Source organism: Cetorhinus maximus, chromosome 23, assembly GCF_964194155.1.
Source record: "Cetorhinus maximus chromosome 23, sCetMax3.hap1.1, whole genome shotgun sequence".
In the NCBI taxonomy this organism is placed as follows: Eukaryota; Metazoa; Chordata; class Chondrichthyes; order Lamniformes; family Cetorhinidae; genus Cetorhinus; species Cetorhinus maximus.
This window is the reverse complement of record NC_135901.1, coordinates 36,435,682-36,456,646: the sequence shown is the minus strand read 5'-3', so window position 1 is coordinate 36,456,646 and position 20,965 is coordinate 36,435,682. Positions and strand designations below refer to the sequence as shown.

The following is a 20,965-nucleotide window of genomic DNA, read 5'->3' as shown; positions in this document are numbered from 1 at the left end:
TGGAAAAAGGGGGATCAGAAAGGGCGTAGGGATGGAGGAGAGAGTTCATGATCTGAAGTTGTTGAACTCAATATTAAGCCTGGAAGAAACGTGTATGAAAGAAGATGTTTAGGGCAAGGGGAAGCAGCAAAAAAGGAAAGCAACTGGTTCACACAGTGAATCGGGAGTGAGGTGCAGGATAATGTACCTGTTCACGTCAGTGAGGATCCCAAAGGTCCATCAGCCGTCTTCATGCAGTGTTCAGCAGACCCTCGGGGAAGGGAGGAAGAATTTTTAAAAATTCATTCTCGGGATGTTGGCTTCGCTGGCTGGGCCAGAACTTATTGCCCATCCCTAGTTGCCCTTGAGAAGGTGGTTGTGAGCTGCCTTCCTGAACTGCTGCAGTCCATGTGGTGCAGGTACACCCACAGTGCTGTTAGGAAGGGATTTCCAGGATTTTGACCCAGCAAGTGAAGGAACGGCGATATATTTCCAAGTCGGGTGAGTGACTTGGAGAGGAACTTCCAGGTGGTGGTGTTCCCATCTATCTGCTGCCCTTGTCCTTCTGGATGGTAGTGGTCGTGCATTTGGAAGATGCTGTCGAAGGAGCCTTGGTGAATTCCTGCAGTGCATCATGTAGATGGTACACACTGCTGCTACTGTGCATCTATGGTGGAGGGAGTGAATGTTTGTGGATGTGGTGCTAATCAAGCAGACTGCTTTGTCCTGGACGGTGTCCAGCTTCATCTGTGTTTTAGGAGCTGCACTCACCCAGGCAAACTACACGCGTCCATTTGGGACACAGCACAGGGCAGAAGATCATCCCTCCCCGATTCTCCTGATTATACAAAGGACTCACCTTGGACTGTCCCACACATGGGGTCAAGGTGCAGGAAGATGCAAGCTGGTAGGTTGAGCTGTGAAATGGGCGAGGTTAGCGCGGTTTAAGTGACAGGTCTGGGGCTATATCAGAGCAGGTACAGTCACGGCTCCCCCTTTTCCTCGTGGATGTTTCACTGGAGTCGTGTTGGTGAGTATTTCTAAATTCTGTCTCACTATCTGGGAATGGAGGTAGATTGGAGGACGCTGTGAATGTTAGATTATATTGTTTCTCCTTGCATCGTTTCTCTTTGCGGTGATTCTGGATGCGGGACGGTTGTTAGTCCCGGTCCTGTTGTGGGTGCGCAAGCGCAGAAGCGCGGCTTATGGTTCTGTAATAATGGCGGGTGTCCTTACCCAGAATGCACCACGAGGTCGAATACGGTCTATCTCCATCAGCAGGGAACCAAACCGCCCTCATTCCACAATTATGAATTTAATTTTCCATTTATCTGTTTAGTTGGCAAGTCTGTTTATGTCTTGCTGTAATTTGCTGCAGGTCTTCACCTCATTAGCTCTCACTGCAGACTGCAACAACCGCCCATCGACCAGGAAATAAACAACTTTTAGATAGAGCGGTCTCTGGGCCGAATAGCATTATGGGAACGTTGGCCGCCATTATTCAGCGGCTATCGCTGAGCGTTTTCGTGCAGAATGGAGGCAGATCAGCGACCTGAGCCCCTACCACTGTTTCTTAATCGGTTTATGCTGCTTGACCTGCTGGATATTTAAAGAATTTTACATTTTAATTTCAGATCCAACCTTGCAGCGTTTTGCTTTCGTTTTATTGTTTTATAGAACCGTGTCTCGAAACACAGACAGACCAATCAGGATAAAAGTAAATTATGCAGATGCTGGAAATCTGAAATCAAAACTGAAAACGCTGGAAAAACTCAACAGACCTGACAGGATCTGTGGAGAGAGAAACAGAGTTAACGCTTCAAGTTTGTATGACCCTTCTTCAGAGCTGTGTTTTCTTCAGCGCTCTGAAGAAGACTCGAAATGTTAATTCTGCTTCTCGCTCCACAGATGCTGTCAGTCCTGCTGAGTTTTTCCAGCATTTTCTGTTATTATTTCAGACCAATTCGGAGCCGGTTTGAATTAGGGTGGGTGTTGGATGGGGGTCTATTTTTATTGCATCATTTTGAGCTAGGGTGGAGTTGGAGGAGAAGCTGCTGGGTTGAACCCTGTCAGGCCCAGAACTTTCAAATGTGCGACTGCCAAGGGAGATAGATTCTGGGGGAGATCAGGTTGCTAAAGGGATACGACCCATTCAATTTCAGAGTACTGTTTTCGTATCAAATATATCTATAGTGCCTTTGTATCCGAGATTTGTTGTTAACTCCATTCTTGGTATTTGGGTGTCATTAACAAGAACAGCAGACATTGTAAATCCCCAGTTATCCGTTCGTCAGGTGTTGGGGGCATTCTTCCTGAACCACTGCAATCACTGTGGTGAAGCTGCTCCCACGATGCTGTTTGGTAAGGAGTTGCAAGATTTTCGCTCAGTGATGATTTATGTCATCAACAACAACACCTTGTATTTATATAGCACCTTGGATAGAATAAAATCTTCCAAAGTATTTCACAGGAATATTATACTGGAATATTTAACACTGAGGCACACAAGCAGACATCAGGGCAGATGATCAACAGCATGGTCAAAGAGGTAGGTTTCAAGGGGAGTCTTAAAGGGTGAGAGGGAGGCAGAGAGGTCTAAGGAGGGAATTCCAGAGCTTATGGCCTGGGCAGCTGAAGGCACTGTCACAAATGGTGGGTCAAATAAAATCAGGGATGCCCAAAAGGCCATAACGAGATGAGCCCTGATATCTGGGAGGGATGTAGTTTGGAGGATATAATAGATAGTTGAGGGGCGAGGTCACTGAAGGATTTGAAATCGAGGATGAGAATTTGAACATTCAAATGCTGTTTAACCAGGAATAAATGTTGCTCAGTGAGTACAGGAGTGTTGAATAAGCGAGATTTAGTGCGAATGAAGATGCAGGAAGCGGAGTTTTAAATGACCCCATCTTTATGTGGGCGGCAAGGAATAGTCCAGTTTAGCGGGAACAAGGGAATATATGACTTTGAGCAGATGAGCTGAGGCAGGAGTGAAGTTAGACAAAGTTACTGAGATGTAAATAGGCCGTCTTAGTGATATGTCATCAGAAGGTTAGCTTGAGGTGAAATATGTAGGATCGAAATTCCTTCCAGCTGGAAAATTTAAGGACGATAATTTCAAACCCACAGACATGTTTTGGCCTCTTTATTTAAACTATAAATTTCAAAAAGGTAAGCTGCAGTCAGCAGTACAGGGCTGGGAAACATCGGGTTAATTTGGACATTTAATGAAAACACAGTGACTCATCAAAAGGGTATGGACTTTGACTAACACCATCAAGAAACCTGATTACCCAATACAATGGAATAAAGGATATATCATCAATACAATACACATAAGGAATTATTCAACTACCACAGAAAATAGCATTGGAATAGGGTCAATCAATCCCTCATTCACTTTGGAGCCGGTTGCTGTTACTGTGCCACCTCAAAGAGCAGGAGAATTTCTCATACAATGAAAACTGATAATATTCGTCCATGGAAAACCCTGTTTTGTTTCAACCAGCAGGAGCTGATGAACATTTGTCTGGTCTTTGCATGGAATCAACTAAATGGACATTGGAATAACAGTAAATATGTTTTGACATTTGAGTTAAATTATTATAAAAGCAGAGCAGATTTGAGTACCTAGGCTGTAGCTGCAAAAAGGGTCGAGTTTGGTCACCTCGACTCAGGCCTACAGTCAACATCAGACAGACCAGTTGTGTTGGGGATTGTAATTTACAGACAAATGGTAGTGATATTGGTCTGAGGTTTTTGTGAAGGCTTGGGGCGCAAACTTGGTGCTTTTTGCCAGTACCTTGTAACTTCAGCCCTATCTTGGTGATATTGGTCTGAGGGTTTCTTCTTAAGCTTTCAGGATAGGACATGGTGTTTTGCCTGTGTTTTGTAAGTTTTAACTGAGTCGTGGTGACTTTGTTTCGGGTACTGGGAATAGGTTGTTTTAAATTTTGGGTTTGTACTGCAGAGTTGTGAGCGATTAAATAAAGCAATTGTGAATTATCAGAAGAAACCTGTCTGGCTGGTCACCCTTTTCAAGCCATACACTTGTGAATCTGGTGTCCTGAGCTTTAGCGCGGGGAGGGTTTCTGAGGGAAAAGGGGGGCCCCTACAAATATGGCACCAAGATTGTGAACAGCCTGGTTCAGACTCTAAGTTGCAGGGGAGATGGATGACATTGATATTTGGTGAGTGAAGATTGTAGCGGGGACTGAAAACAATGACTTTAATCTTCCCAATGTTTAAATGGAGGAATTTTCTGCTCATCCAGTACTGGATGTCAGACAAGTCAGGACAGTGTGTGACTTGGAGGGGAACCTGGAGGTGATGGTGTTCACAAACACTTTCTACCCTGGTCCTTCTATGTGGTGGAGGATAGGGTTTTGGAGATTCTGCTGGAGCTGGTGGAGTTTTAGATATATAAAATTCATCTCCTTCACCCCCTGGCTCTCCCATCTCCCTCTATCATACCTCCCATAGATGCTGGAGTTTTATGTAGGCCCTGGCCACTTGGCAAGTTCCCTTCCCTGAAGGTCATGAGTGAACCAGTTGGGTTTTTATGATAATCCAGCAGTTTTCATGGTCACTTTTTCCTAGTGCTGGCCCCACATACTCCCAGATTAATTCAGCTCAATTTCACAACCTATCTTTGTGTTTTTGTAGGTTTACTCTCACTCCCTTTTTTTCTGTTTTGAACTATTTTCACAGGATTTGAAGTCCCGAATCTCAAACACAACATTATATCAGGGTCTGACGATGTTGCCCAATTTATTATAACTAAAATATCATCGGATTTTGAATATGGAAGTTAAAAGGCTTGTTGACATGGTGGAGAAACCGTACACATGCTCTGTGTGTGGACGAGGCTTCAGCCGAAAACCTGACCTGTCAGAACACAAGTACAGTCACACTGGAGAGAATCCACAGAAATGTGGGGACTGTGGGAAGAGTTTCAATTATCCATCCCAGCTGGAAATTCACCAGCGCACTCACACTTGTGAGAGACCATTTACATGTTCAGTGTGTGGGAAGGGATTCACTCAGTTGTCCAGCCTGCGGACATACAAGCAAGTTCACGCTCAGGAGAGACCAAATGGGATTGGCTGATACACCCACCCTACTGAAACACAAGCGAGTTCACACTGGGGAGAGACCATTTACCTGCAATGCATTTAAAAAGGGATTTGTTCATTCATCCACCCGACTGAAACATAAGCAAGTTCACCCAGCGGAGAGTCACTTCACCTGCTCTGAGTGTGGGAAGGGATTCACTCGTCAATTCAATCTACTGAGACACCAGAGACTTCACACTGGGGAGATGCCGTTCACCTGCTCCAAGTGTGGGAAGAGATTCACTCAGTTATCCAACATGCTGAGACACCAGCGAGTTCACAAGCAACTGCTCGGGTTGGTTATAGTTCCCAATTACATCCTTGTCTGAAACATATTCATTGGAGAGTGTTTCTGCTGATGTTAATAAACTCCAGGCCAGTTACAGATTCTGGATAAAATTCAAATAAACCAGCTTTGTGTTAAACACAGTATGTTGAGTCTTTTTGATATCTCGTGCACAAGTTAGTTTCTTTTGAAAGGTTCTACCTTTCTTCTGTCTCCCACATCCTCACCACCAACAAGTGCGAGGAGCTCATAGAGCTTGTTTGTCGCTATGATTGAGACAACCTGATCTCTGCTGCTTCCCTCCCTTCCACGAGTCCACCCGGGCAAATTGTCTCTAAATTTCCCCCTTGCCTGAGCCCTGAACTCGCATCTTTCTCCAGTTTCTCTCACATCTCCTCTCATGCCCTTTGTGTGCACCACCTGCTTCATTGACCTTATTCCCATAAAACTACTGACCATCCAAATTCCACATTTTTGCTGACGTTGACAATGGTTCTGACATTGTCAATGGTTCTCTCTTTTACAGGTACTGTCCCTCTCTCCTTTAAATCATTACCACTGTCCTTTAATAAAAACAAACCTTTCACTACTCCATCTTTGCATGCTGCCGCCCCATCTCCAGACCCACCTTCCTTTCACAAATCCTTAAAGGTTTTGTAATCTCCAAAATCCGTGTCCATCTTTTCCAGAACTTCCTGTTTGAATCTCTCCATGTTACTGCCCCATCACAGTTCCAGAACAGTTCTTGTCAAAGCCACAAGCGACATCCTATGTGGCTGTGACAAAGGTAAACTTTCCCTTCTGGTCCTTCCTCGCCTTCCAGGAATGGAGACAGCCGGACCTGTGATGGACACCTCTGCTCGGGCAGTGGGCTGAGTTTGGAAAAAAAATCCATGAGTAACATCACAGGAAAACTAGAAGCTGCTGTTAGGGAGTGTGTTTGAACAGCTTAAAACTAGAAAAACGTTTCATTTATAAAGAAGTAGCCACTTGGTTTTCAGTAAGGAACAGTAGCAATAGGGAAGGAAAGTTAAATCAAGACAAAGTGAAATATAGTAATAAAGCAAACCAAAGTAAGATAAAGTTAGTGGAAGAATAATAAAATTAAGTTACTAGTAATTTATTATATTCTAAGTGTAATAAATTACAAGTAAATAAAGTTGGTAACAAGAAGTGTTTGTGAGTCCAGAAGGCAGGATAAACAAAGCAGAGCATTGAGTATGCTTCGAATGCAGAATTATGTCAAAAAGACAAAGTTAAGGGGGCTCCACCTGAATGCGTACAGCCATCACAATAAGGTAGATGATCTAAAGGCACAAATAGAGGTAAATGGGTACGATATTATAGCCATTATGCAAACATGGCTGCATGGTGACCAAGACTGGAAACTGAATATTCAAGGATATTCGACGTTCAGGAAAGACAGTCAAGGGAATGGAGGTGGAGTTGTGCTGATAATAAGGGATGGGATCAGCGCATTATTAAGGGAGGATCTCAGATCGTAAGAACAATGTGTGGAATCTGTTTGGGTGGAGCTAAGAAACAGCAAAGGGCAGCAGACATTGGTTGGAGTTATTTATAGGCCACCAAATAGTAATGGTAATGTCGGGCGTGGCATTAATCAGGAGATGAGAGAAGCATGTAGCATAGGCAATACGTTGATCATGGGTGGCTTCAATCTGCATATAGGCTGGGTAAACCAATTGAGCACTAATGCTGTGGAAGACGAGTTTCTGGAGTGTGTTGGGGATGGTTTTCTGGAGCAGTATGATGAGGAGCCGACTAGAGGACTATTGTAGGTCTAGTATTATGTAATGAAAGATGGATAATTAATAATCTAGCTGTAAAATAACCTTTAGGGCTGAGTGACCACAATATGATAGAATTTTACATTATGTTTGAAAGTGAGGTCGTTCACCCTGAAGCAAGAGTGTTAAAGTTGAATAAAGAAAATTATGGAGGCAAGAGGGACAAATTGGCTGAGGTGGACCGGGAAAATTCATTAAAGGGTGTGACTGTACATACACAATGAATAGTCTTCAATGAACTATTGCACATCTTACAACGCCTATACTTTCCTTCAAGGTGCAAAAATCGCAAAAAGCCAGTCAAAAGTCGCTGAGAAAGGAAGTTAAGTATTGTATAAGATTAAAAGAAAAGGCTTATAAAGTTGCCGAAAGTAGTACTAAACCTAAGGATTGGCAGGTTTGCAGAATAGGCAAAGGAAGACCAACAAACTGGTAAAGAAAGGGAGAATAGCATCTGAATTTAATCCAGCAAAATACATAAAAACGCACTGTAAAAGCTTCTACATGTTTGGCTTAGGCAAATGAGGGTCCATTTCAGGCAGCGTGGCCAGACCCATCCTTCGCAACACCGGGGACAGGTAGAACCTCAGCACGGAATGACACTTGGTGTTTGCATACTGGGGGTCTACGCACAGCTTGATGCAGCCACACACAAAGGTGGCCATCAGGATGAGGACAATCTTGAGCACGTTTTTTCCTCCCTTATCTAGAGGCTTGTACATTGCGTCCCTGCGAACATGATCCATTTTTGACCTCCAGGTAAAGTGAAAGATGGCTCGGGTGATCGCCATTGCACAAGAGTGTGGAATGGGCCAGGCCTGCACCACGTACAGCAACAGCAAGAGTGCCTCACACCTGATGACCAGGTTCTTACCCGCAATGGAGAGGGAGCGTTGCTCCCACATGCCCAGTTTTCTTTGCACCATAGACACTCACTCCTTCCAGTTTTTAACGCATGGCCCGGTCCCTCCGAACCATATCACTACACCTTCAGGCCCAAAGAACAATTTACCTTTGCTCCCGAGGCCAGTTCGAACTGGTCGCAAATGTCGATCAGTCTGCGTACCGACAGCAGATCTGAGCAGATGACGGTGACATCATCCATGTACAGGGAGGCTTTGACCTGAGTGCCTCCACTGCCTGGGATCGTCACTCCTCTTATGCCCAGATCCTTCCTGATGGACTCAGCAAAAGGCTCTATGCAACACACAAACAGGATAGCGTAGAGACAGAAGCCCTGCCTGACTCCAGATTTAATAGGAAAGCTAGATAGATAGATAGATTCCCACCCATTGATTGAGACTGCGCTACTGATGTTAGTGTTGAGCGGTTGGATCCAGTTGCAGATTCCCTCCACAAACCCCATTTTGGAGAACACATCCACCATGTAGGTGTGCGATATTCTGTCAAAGGCCTTCTCCTGATCCAGGCTGATGAGGCAGGTGTCCACACCCCTGTCCTGCACATAGGCAATCGTATCCCTGAGTCGTGCAAGGCTGTCAGAGATCTTCCTGCCGGGCACAATGCAGTTCTGGTCAAGGTGGATCAGAGACCATTCAGATACTTCATGTGCGCAAAGGGATTACTCACTGCCCGCCTGTTAACACTCCAGTTTTAGAATGTCAAAGGATTGGATCCACAATTGCTACATTCCAACTGACAAGACGGAGTTTCCGTAGTCAGAGTAAGGGAAGAAAAATCACTTTCCACACCGCCTGCTGAGACTCCAGTGAGTTCAGATCTAATTGTCGGGGTTTTTCTTATCAGAAAAGGCATTTCGATGGCGGTATGTTTACCCGGCATTCAGTGGGGGGCAGAATGTGCCCTATCCTCACGACAGGCGGTCCTCGCGCAGGCGCAGTAGCTGGCAGTAACTGGTACATGCGCATTGCGCTCTCTGACTGGAACATGCGCAGTACCATCTGTACCTGGAGCTGGTGGAAGTCGCTGAGAAATGGCGAACACAGGTGGGTAAAAGGAGCTGGTGAGTGGGGAGGGATGGAGGCGGCGGAGTGGGCGGGGAGGCTTCATGAAGACCCTGTGAAGGTCTGAAATCTTGAATAAGAAGCTACCGGTCCTGCAGTTACACCGAATGGGACCGGGACAACAACCGCCATCTTTATAGGGGGCAATGTGCAGCAGGGCGCATGCGCGGCCATCCTGGTCCCGGTAGCAGGAGGAGGGAATCTTGCGCATTTCTATCCTGGACTCTCAGGGATGGATTTTGGAAACTCCTTTTACAGAGGGTTAGAAGGGGAGGATTTACACATAGCAAACTCAAACCAAGAGAAATGTTTGTCTCTTCTCAATTTATATCTTGGAGTGACGTTTAGTGTTTTTATAAATTTCTTTTACTGGATCTTAGACGTTAAGGGTTGACAGATGGGAAACTCAAATCAAACATCAATTCAATTCTGGCAGAGTCACTCAATTCGTGAGGGCTTGAATATCATCGACCTTTAAACCTGGAAGGTTAACAGTTGGTCTGTCTGTGGAGAAAGATTACTTGTAAGAGAAAGAATAATTAACTGGGGAAAGCCAATTTCAATAGGGTGAGAATAGATCTGAACCAGTAAAGTGGAATCAAAGGTTGGCAGGAGAAACTGTAATTGAAGAATGGGCTGCCTTAAAGAGGAAATAGATCAGACACAGTAATGACATATTCTTACAAATGAGGAAGGTGTGGCTAACATATCCACAGCTCATTAAATAAGAGAAGAGATTAAGATGAAGATGAATAAGTCTACTAACAGAGCTATCAGGTGGCTAACACAACTGAGAGACAGGATAAAGAAAGAAGATTCAGAGAGGAATTGGAAAAAGAAAGTAAGAGAAGCAAAGAGAGTATGAGAAGAGACTGGCAGCTAACATGGAAGGAAATCAAAACGCTTTCTCTGGCTTATACCTAGTAACAGGGTGGTAAAAGGAGAAAGGGGCTGATTAGGGATTTAAAAAAGGTGATTTACCCATTGGCACAGGGGGCATGGATGAGGTATAAATGAATATTTTGCATCTGTCTTTACCAAAGAAGATGATGCTGCACAGGTAATGGTTAAAGAGGAGGTAGTTCAAACACTTGTGGTGTTTAATATTGATAAGGAGAAGGTATTATATAGGCTGTCTGATAAAGTTGACAAGGCACCAGGATTGGATGAGATGTATCCAAGGATACTGAGGGAATTCGGAGTGGAAATTGTGGAGGCACTGACCATATTATTCCAATCTTCTTCAGACCCATGAGTGGTGACAGAGGACAGGAGAATTACAAATCATACACCTTTGTTCAAAAAGGGTGTAATGATAAGTCCAGCAACTACCAGACCAGTCAGTTTAACCTTGGGGGTGATAATTCTGGACAAAATTAATAGTCACTTAAGCAAATGTGGGCTAATTCAGGAAAGTCAGCACAAGTTTGTTAAAGGAAAATCATGTTAAACTAACTTGCTTAAGGTTTTTCAAGAATTAACAGTGTGGTTGATGAGGGTAATGCTGTTAATGTTGGTCTACATGGTCTTCCAAATGGCATTAGATAAAGTGCCACATAACAGACTTGTGAGCAAAGTTATAGCTCATAGAACAAAATGGGCAGCAGCAGCATGGGTACAAAATTGGCTGAGTGACAGGATACAGAGAGTAATGATTTTTCAGAATGGAGGAAGGTTGAAAGTGGATTTCCCCAGGAGTCAGTGTTAGGACTCCTGCTTCAATGACCTAGACCTTGGTGTTCAGGCACAATTTTGAAATTTATGGGCACAGACTGTGTAGAAGGTCCTTTCTCTGGTGGACCTTAATGAACCAGTTGAGTTTTTATGACAATCCAGCTTCTTTCGTGGTCACTTTTTCCTAGTGCCGGCCCCACAAATTACCAGATTCATTCAGCTCAGTTTCACAACCTGTTTTTGTGGGTTCTTTTTCACTCCCTCTTTCTGTTTTAAATCAATTGCACAGGATATTAGAAGGGGAGGATTTGCAGTTGGGAAACTGAAACCAAACATCACATCAGGATCTGATGGAGTTGCCCAGTTTATCGTAGCCTGAATATCATCAGATTTTGAACATGGAAGGAAAAAGCACCGTTCACATGGGGAGAAACTGTGCACATGTTCAGTGTGTGGACGAGGCATCAGCCAATCATATGACCTGGCAGGACATAAATGCAGGGACAACAGGGAGAAACCGTGGAAATGTGGGGACTCTGGGAAGGATTTAATTGCATGGAAAGATATCGGTGCAGTCAAACAGCAGAGAGACCATTCATCTGCTCCGAGTGTGGGAAGGGATCCACTCGTTCATCCTACTTACTGAAACACCAGCGAGTTCACAATGACGAGAGACCTTTTAAATACCCAGACTGCGGGAAGTGCTACAAAAGTTCCTGAGAACTGATGTCCCATCAACGTGTTCACACTGATGAGAGACCGTTCAGGTGCTCTCACTGTGGGGCTGGTTTCAGGCTATCATCTCATATGACTGCGCACCAACGAAGTCATACTGGGAGAAGCTATTTATCTGCTCCAAGTGTGGGAAGGGATTCACTCAGTCATCCAACCTGCTGAGATACCAGCATGGTCACACTGGAGAGAGGCATTTCACCTGTTCAGAATGTGGGAAGGGATTCACTGATTCATCCCATCTGTTGATGCACCAGCGAGTTCACAGTGAGGAGAGACCTTTTCAATGTCCATACTGCGGGAAGTGCTATAAAAGTTCCAGGGACCTGGTGTCCCATCAACGTGTTCACACTGATGAGAGACCATTCAGGTGCTCTCACTGTGGGACTGGGTTCAGGCGATCAGCTAATCTTATTTCACACCAGCGAGTTCACACTGGGGAGAGGCCTTTCACCTGCTCCGTGTGTGGGAAAGGATTCACTCAGTCATCCAACCTGCTGAGACACCAGCAGGTTCACGAGTAACTACAGTGATGTAGTTTTTCCAGGTAATTCTGTTTTTGTTTTGGATTTCCAGCATCCGCAGTAGCTTTTAGCTTTTTGTTTTTATACAGTGATTCAGTTTTGCAACTGAACCATATACATTGGGGACTGTTTCTGCTGATGTTAGTAAACTCCAGCCCAGTTGTAGGTGCTAATGTTCTGGATGAAAATAAAATAAATGAGCTTTCTATTAAACACATGACGTTGATTTTTTTTACTGTCCCCAAGACATTAGTTCCTTTTGAAGGGCTCTCCCTCTCCCGTCTCCTCCATCCTCACCTCCAACAACAAGTGTGAGGAACTCATGGAGCTTCTTTGTCACTAAGATTGAGACAACCTGATCAGCTGCCTCTGCTGCTTCCCTCCCTTCCACTAGCCCACTGGGCCAAACTGTCTCTAACCCTCCCCCTTGTCTAAATCCTGAACACATATCTTTCTCCAGTTTCTCTCCCATCTCCCCTCATACCCTCTCAGTGCTCATCTTGTCCATGAGACCCACCTCCTGCTCCATCGAACCTATTCCCACTAAACTACTGATCACCCAACTTCCCCATGTTCACTGATATTAATGGTTCTCTCTCTCCTGGTACTGCCCATCTCTCCTTCAAATCTGCCATCATCACCTGTCCTCAATAAAACCAACACTTGACTCCACTATCCGATTAAACTCCCGCTCCAGCTCCAACCTCCCTTCACTCTCCAAAGTCCTGATCACCTCCCAAATCCATGTCCACATTTCCCAGAACTCCATGTTTAAATCCCTCCAATAAGATCTCTGTCCCTGTCACGGTATCGAAATAGCTCTTCCCAAAGTCACCAATGACACCCGATGTGAATGTGACAAAGGAAAACTCCCTCATTGTCCTTCTCGGCCTGTCTACAGCCTCTAACAACGTGGACCAAACTGTCCTCCTCCAATGCCTCTGCACTGGTGGCCAGCTGGGTGGGACATGATGAAACAATGTACAAACAATTCAAGGGCTGGCTGACTTCAAGAAATAACTGGACAAACTGGGAATGTCACCGTTAGAACAAGGAGAGTCCCTGGTTTCAGTGAATGAACCATGTGGGAATCTGCGGATTGCCACGGTCTCAGAATGACATTCATGGGTTAATATAGTATAACCTGTTGAATGCTTGCAAACACCAGATGGCCATGACTAACTCGAGAAAGAATGTAGCAAACAAGATAAGTCCTTTGTTTATCCCATACTATAAAAGCGGGGACCTTCCAGTCGAATTCGGAATTCACCTATGGACTGGGTTCGTGACCGGTGCCAGGAACTTGAGGATATCTCTCGACCAGCCATCGCCGCAGGGTCCCCAGTGGGCAGAAGGGCATGAGATTATTGTTTGTAGTTGGGTAGATGCAATAAAGTAACATTTATAATCAGTTGTCTCCTTTGATTCCACTAATATCGGTCAGATCTGAACAAAGTGTTACCCAGTGTATCGTAACAAACCGACAGACGGGTGCTGAGGAGTATCTAAGACACTCAGCATGAGTCAGCTGTGTGATGGAAAAGCAAGTTTAATGACAAATATGCTGATACAGGAGAGCTCCAAAGACATCTCATCGATACAAGTTTCTCTCGTACGTTTGGAATATTTTGTCGACATTACAGCATTGATCATGATTACAGACTGAACCGTGTGCCCTTGTCTATACTTTTGATCCTGTACGTTCATGCCTATGTAAAAATGGTCTGCACCCATACCTGGTTTCTCTGTTATTCCCCTCCCACCCCACACCACAAATGCACTTCCTATGACATTCCTGACTTTCTAGCTCCTTCTCATTGTCTCCCATTCCATCAAAAATCAGCAAGTTCTTTAAAAAATCAATGTAAAGATAATGTAATCCCGACATTAGCAAGAAGTACCCTTATGTCCCCGTTGGACATCTGTCCATTCGACCATACCCTAATTCTTCTGTAAACTAATCATGTCAGTCAGACAAAGCAGAATTATTAACTTGAAGCATCTATGTGTTAATGGCACATTACCCCCTTTCAAGGGTTAGGACAGGTTAGGAAGAAGGTTCATATTGTCATCATTCAGAACAACCCAGATTACAAAGGAACAACTGATCTCAAAGACAACCTCTTGTAATATGTGTGGAGGGGGTGTGCTCAATCAGGTTTAAAGGGGTGAAATGACATCACATTAAAATCTGGAACTCAGATGGGGATATGGATTTGTGTTAGGTGGGAAGATCGGGATCAGTGTATTACTCCAGGAAGCCTGAAGATCAGAGGGACAGTATTTCAGAACTGATTCCTGTGATAGCAGCAATCCCATTGCTGTCTGTGAAAAAGATCGATGGAAGTATTTAAAGTGAAAACCATTGGCATGTTGGAGGATGATGTACACAAGGAATTTGTGAACTATCTGAGGATAATAGTGAGGGGAAAGAAATGGATCTGGAAAGCAGCAGACACTTCATGTTGCTCCAGGAGAAGTGGGGCCTGGTTGTATAGGTGTCAGGTTTTACACAGCACACAGTCAGCCTGTGGTTTCACCCTGGATGAAGGATCTCCGAATCGTACCATTCACATCACTCGATGGGATTCTCAGGAGCCATGTTGTCTACTTGGAGAGGAAGGTTTGTGTTATAGCTAATGAGAAGCAGCACAGACAACCACACACAGAGACCCACACACACATTCTCTGTCTGTCTCACACACACTCAGAAAACCTCTCCACACCCACACACATTTACACACACTTCCACACTCAGGGACACACCCGCACTCAGACAAACAGACACATGAGGACACATACTGTCCTATCAGGTGGACAACACCGACCAAAGTGACTAATACTGGGGATAAAGTATTGGTGCCTATGAAGAACACTGTTTTTGGCACATTCAAGTCAACATCACCCTCCATAGCCTGTGAGCGGTTTTGACCATCCAATCTCACCCCTTTCTCTGAACAGTAAATCTACATTGAACAACATCTGGGACAGAGGCTAGAACACAATTAGAACAATGAGCTGTCTATTGCCAGCTTTGGTGATAGTGGGAGGTTGTAAAATTTCAGAACAACATCCGTGGATAATTACAGCCTCTAATTTCCTCTTGGAATGACTGAAAATGTCAACTCCTCTCATGTTGATGGTCTGTTTGATGAGAGAACTCTGAGACAGATCACATGGAGAAAGAATATAATGTTGTTTTGACTCTGTATCCAATATTCCCCTGAGTTTGTTCATTGCTGCCCCAATGTCCTGAGACATGTTCCTATGTTCAAAAGGAACTAATTTGTGTTAGTAATATTAAAAAACACTCAATACACCATGTGTTTAACACAAATCTGATTCATCTGATTGTTATCCAGAGTATAAATCCCCATAACTGGGCTGGAGTTTATTAACATCAGCAGAAACAGACCCCAATGAACATGGTTCAGACCTGGATGAGATTCACAGCAAAATCCAATCACTTGTTAATTGTGAACTCGCTGGTGTCTCAGCAGGTTAGTGACTGAGTGAATCCCTTCCCCAAGCTCGGAGCAGGTGAACGGCCTCTCTCCAGTGTGAATTCGCTGGTGTGCAGTGAGTTGAGATGACCACCTGAACCCAGTCCCACAGTGAGAGCACCTGAACGGTCTCTCGTCAGTGTGAAAATGTTCATGGTGCATCAGTTCACTGGAACTTTTAAAGCACTTCTCACAGTCTGGGCATTTAAGAGGTCTTTCATCAGTGTGAATTCGTTGATGTGTCTGTAGATGGGATGACTGAGTAAATCTCTTCCCACACTCACAGCAGCTGAACAACTTCTCTCCAGTGTGAACCTGCTGGTGTCTCACAAGGTTGTTCGAATGGGCGAATCTTTTCCCACACTCGGAGCAGCTGAATGGCCTCCCCTCAGTGTGAGTTTGTTTGTGTCTCAGCAGGTTGGATAACTGAGTGAATCCCTTCCCACACTCCGTCCAGGTGAATGGCCTCTCCCCAGTGTGTGATCTGGTGTATTGTGAGTTCTGATAAATATATGCTTTCTTTACCATCTGATCCACCTGTCCTGCCACCTTCAGGGACCTGTGGACATGGACTCCAAGGTCTTTCACTTCCTCTACCCCTCCCAATATTCTCCTGTCTATTGTGTATTCTCCAGCTTTGTTTGCCCTCCCCAAATGCATTAGCATGAATTTTCTTTCTCTTTTACAGCTGATTTAAAGTTGTTGATTTTGCTCCAAAGATTAAGTTGGGATTGATATTCAAAGTTAGCTATTTAACTGCAGAAACAACTTCAGCTGGGAGTCAGTGAATTAAGAGGAAAGGTCCCAGACAGCAGTTCTTCAAGGTACACTGCAGGCCCGACAGCTCAATCAGCTCCACTCTCAGCTCAGGAGAGCTTAACAACTCCACATGCTGTCCACAGGGGAGTTCTCCTGGTGCAGTGGGACCAACATTCGTGCTTTAACTAACACTACCAAAAAAAAATTAATCAGTTAGTCTGATTGCTGTTTGTGGAATCTTACTGTGCACAAACAGGCTGTCATGAAACAGAAACATCTTATATAAAACATCCCAAGGTGCTTCGGAAGAGTTCCATAAAGAAAAAACTGACAAGTCACATAAGGCGATATTAGGATCAATGGACAAAGCTATGATTGAAGAAGCAGATTTTAACCAACATCTTTAATCAGGAGAGAGAGATGGAGGGGTGGAGAAGTTGAGGGAGAGAATTTCAAAGCTTCACACCAAGGCACGGCCATCAATGGTGGAGTAATTAAAGTCAGGGATGCCAAAGAGGCCATGAGGATGAGTGCTGAAATCTAGGAGGGTTGTAGGACTGGAGATTAGAGAGGAAGAGAGGGATGAGGCCATGGGGGGATTTGAAACAATTATGGAATTTTAAAATGGAGACATTGCTTGACCAGGAGTCAATGTGGGTCAATGAGCACAGAGGTGATGGGTGAATGGGATTTGCGGTGAGAACGCACAGAGTTTTGGATGATCTCGTGATTCCATGAGGGAACGGGGTGAATGTGAGGGGCCGGCCAGGAATGTATTGCAATTGTCAAGTCTAAAGGTAACACAGACATGGATGAGGGTTTGAGCAGCAGATGAGCTGGGGGTTGGGTGGAGACAGGCAGCGTTATGGAGATTGAAATATCTGGTATTAGTGATGGTGTGGATATGTGGTCAGAAACTCATCTTGGAGTCAAATATGACACCAAGATTGTGAACAGTGTGGTTCAGCCTCAGACAGTTCCCAGGGAGAGGGATGCACTAGGTAGTTAGGGAACGGAATTTGTAGTGGTGACTGAAGACAATGGCTCTGATCTTCCCAATTTTTAATTGGAGGAAATTTCTGCTCATCCAGTAATGGATGTGGGATAAGCAGTTTGATAATTTAGGGACAGTAGAGGAATGGTGGTGAGGTAGAGCTGGGTGTTGTCAGTCTCCATGTGAAAATTAACACGGTGCTTTTGGATGATGTCACCGAGTGGCAGCATGTAGATGAGAAATAGGAGGGGCCAAAGATAGATCCTTGGGGGACACCAAGTACAAGGACTTTGGAGAGGAAGGGGAGGTTGGAGATGGGACAGTCGTTTGTAAAGATGTTGGGGTCAAAGGGTTTTTTTTGGGTGATGATGGTGGGTTTAAAGGTGAGGGGAAAAGTACCAGGAGAGAGAGAACCATTAACAATATCAGCTAACATGGAGAAGTTGGATGGTCAGCGATTTAGTAAGAATAGGGTCAAGGAAGCAGAAGGTGGATCTCATGGACAAGATAAACACTTCGAGGGCATGAGGGGAGATGGGAGAGAAACTGGAGAAAGATGTGCGTTCAGGGCTCAGAAAAGAGGGGATTTGAGAGACAGTTTGTTCCGCTGGGTTAGTGGAAGGGAGGGAAGCAGCAGAGGCAGCTGATCAGATTGTCTCAATCTTAGTGACAAAGAAGCTCAATGAGCTCCTCACACTTGTTGCAGGAGATGAGGATGGAGGAGACAGGAGAGAGGGAGAGTCCTTCAAAAGGAACTAACTTGTGTTCAAGATATTAAAAAGATTTGACACAGTGTGTTCAACACAAGGCTGATTTATTTGACTTTTATCCAGAACGTTAATTCTATACGGGGCTGGAGTTTATTAACATCAGCAGAAACAGACCCCTGTGAACATAGTTCAACCCTGGACGTGATTAACAGCAAAATCCAATCATTGTAGTTACTTGTGAATTCGCTGGTGATTCTGCAGGTGGGATGACCGAGTGAATCTCTTCCCACACTCGAAGCAGGTGAATGGCCTCTCTCCAGTGTGAACTCGCTGGTGATACACCAGAGTGGACGACTGAGCGAATCCCTTCCCACATTCAAAGCAGGTGAAAGGCCTCTCCCCAGTGTGAACTCGCTGGTGTGTCAGCAGGTGGGATGACCGAATGAATCCCTTCCCACATTCAAAGCAGGTGAACGGCCTCTCCCCAGTGTGAACTCGCTGGTGTGTCAGCAGTTGGGATGACTGAGCAAATCCCTTCCCACATTCGGAGCAGGTGAAGGGCCATTTCCCAGTGTGAATTCGCTGGTGTGCAGTGAATTCTGCTGATAGCATGAACCCAGCCCCACAGTGAGAGCACCTGAATGGTCTCTTGTCAGTGTGAACACGTTGATGGGACATCAGTTCCCCAGAACTTTTATAGCACATCGCACAGTCTGGGCATTTATAAGGTCTCTCCCCAGTGTGAACTCTCTCATGTCTCAGCACATGGGACAATTGAGTGAATCCCTTCCCACACAAGGAGCAGGTAAATGGCCTCTCCCTAGTGTGAACTCGCTGGTGTACAGTGAGTTGAGATAATTCCCTGAACCCAGTCCCACAGTGAGAGCACCTGAATGGTCTCTCGTCAGTGTGAACACGTTGATGGGACATCAGGTTCCCAGAACTTTTGTAGCACTTCCCGCAGTCTGGGCATTTATAAGGTCTCTCGTCAGTGTGAAGTCGCTGGTGTATCAGCAGTTGAGATAACCGAGTGAATCCTTTCCCACAGTCCCCACATTCCCACGGTTTCTTGCCACTGTGAATGGTTCTTTTTCCTTCCATGTTCAAAATCTGAAGATATTCAGATGACGATAAATTGGGCAATTTTGTCAGATCTTGAGGTGATGTTTGAGTTCCTTGACTGCAAGTTCTTCCCCTCTAACACCCTGTGAAATTGATTTAAAACAGAAAAAAGAGAGTGAGAGAGAACCCACAAAAACACAAAGGCAGGTTGTGAAATTGAGCTGAATGAATCTGATAATTTGTGGGGCTGGCACTAGGAAAAAGTGACCATGAAAACTGCTGGATTGTCATAAAAACCCAACTGGTTCACTGACGATACAGGACTCTGGCCTCTATGCGAAGAGAGAGAAACACAGAGAGAGAGAGAGAGAGAGAGAGAGAAAGAGAAAGAGAGACAAAGCCAGAGAGAGAGAAAGAGAGTGGTCGGAGCAGCAAAGAGGAGATGAGAGGGATTTTATCTGCCTAAAACCCAACCAGAGCTTTGACGAAACCTCCACCTATAGCAGGGGTGGGGAGCCCACGGCCCGTGGGCTGGATCCGGCCCATTGCTCAATTTTATCCGGCCCGCAGCAAGAGTTCTAAAAGTAAAATTAGCTCCGATGTTTTGCGTAGAGTCTGAACACAGCACCAAATCTCTCTATTGCCGAAATGACTTTGTTTTCTGGTTGTCTCTGTCTCTATTTTTAGTGAGATCTGTACAAACTCATCATGACAGCACGGCTGCTCGTTTGTCTCTGTAACTGACCACGATGCTGCGGAAAAACAATGAAGTCCCGGGTGAACTTTAGGACAGTGTTAGACTTCTGGGTTGGGAAACTTGCCATCCAATTTCGACAAAAGGATGACACCAGGAACGTTGAGAAACATTATGTTTGGCTGTGGTTGCTGTTCTGTGGGAAGAGCTCCAAATCAGCAGATGACAAGTTGACAATGCACTTCTATGTACTAAACCTCCAGCCACAATGTTAATTTTTTTGTTTGTGTGGCCCACAACTGATTTTGTCTATGTCTGAATGGCCCGTGATAAGAAAAAGGATCCTCACCCCGACCTGGAAGGACAAGGGTAGCAGGTGTATGTGAACACCATCACCTCCAAGTTCCCCTCCAAGTCACACACCATCCTGACTTGTCTGACATCCAGTACTGGATGAGCAGAAATTTCCTCCATTTAAGTTTTGGGAAGATTGAAGCCATTGTCTTCAATTCCTGCTACAAACTCAATCCCGAGCCAACAATTCCATCCCTCTCCCTGGCAACCAGACAGTTCACAACCATGGTGAAATATTTCATCCCAAGATGAGCTACCAGCCACATATCCACATCATCACCAAGACTGTCTATTTCCACCTCAGTAATAAAAACAGAAAATGTTGGAAATACTCAGCAGGTCAGGCAGCATCTGTGGAGAGAACGAGAGTTAATGTTTCAGATTGTGATGACCCGTCCTCAGACTGTGGAAAGATGTAATGTAATAGGTTTAAAGTCAATGAAAGTGGGATTGTGAGGGAAGAACAAAAGCAAAGGTCTGTGAGCGGGTGGATCCACCTCAGTAACATCGCCCGGCTTTGCCTCTGCCTCAGCTCAAACATTTCTGAAACTCTCATCCATTCCTTTGTTCCCTCTAGACATGCCTCTGCTGACACTTTCCTATCCGGCCTCCCATATTCAAACTCCATAAACCTGAGATCATCCAAAACTTCACTCTCTGTATCACACTCATAGAATTGTTTGAGCAGTGAAGACGACCATTCAGCCCTTCCTGTCTGTACCAGCTCTCCAAATGAGCAATTCACTGAGTGCCATTCCCCCACTTTCTCCCTGTAACCCTGCACATT

General features: G+C 44.9%; 5 protein-coding genes across 5 annotated transcripts in view; 3 read left to right on the top strand and 2 right to left on the bottom strand.

Annotated features, from left to right (window-relative positions):
• The window catches only part of LOC144697525 (uncharacterized), a 248,637-nt gene that overhangs the window by 50,584 nt on the left and 177,088 nt on the right, over positions 1-20,965 (top strand). The window lies entirely within an intron of this gene.
• Positions 1-20,965, top strand: part of LOC144697471 (uncharacterized) — a 346,752-nt gene that overhangs the window by 174,244 nt on the left and 151,543 nt on the right. The window lies entirely within an intron of this gene.
• Positions 1-20,965, top strand: part of LOC144697557 (uncharacterized) — a 280,480-nt gene that overhangs the window by 165,054 nt on the left and 94,461 nt on the right. The window lies entirely within an intron of this gene.
• Positions 1-20,965, bottom strand: part of LOC144697540 (uncharacterized) — a 176,963-nt gene that overhangs the window by 101,508 nt on the left and 54,490 nt on the right. The window lies entirely within an intron of this gene.
• Positions 1-20,965, bottom strand: part of LOC144697980 (uncharacterized) — a 71,237-nt gene that overhangs the window by 29,611 nt on the left and 20,661 nt on the right. The window contains exons 2-3 of the mRNA XM_078569931.1: positions 18,304-18,966; positions 15,904-16,089 (exon numbers count right to left, since the gene is read on the bottom strand). Of these exons, the coding sequence (XP_078426057.1) occupies positions 15,904-16,089; positions 18,304-18,966 (849 nt within the window). The remainder of the gene's footprint in view (positions 1-15,903; positions 16,090-18,303; positions 18,967-20,965) is intronic.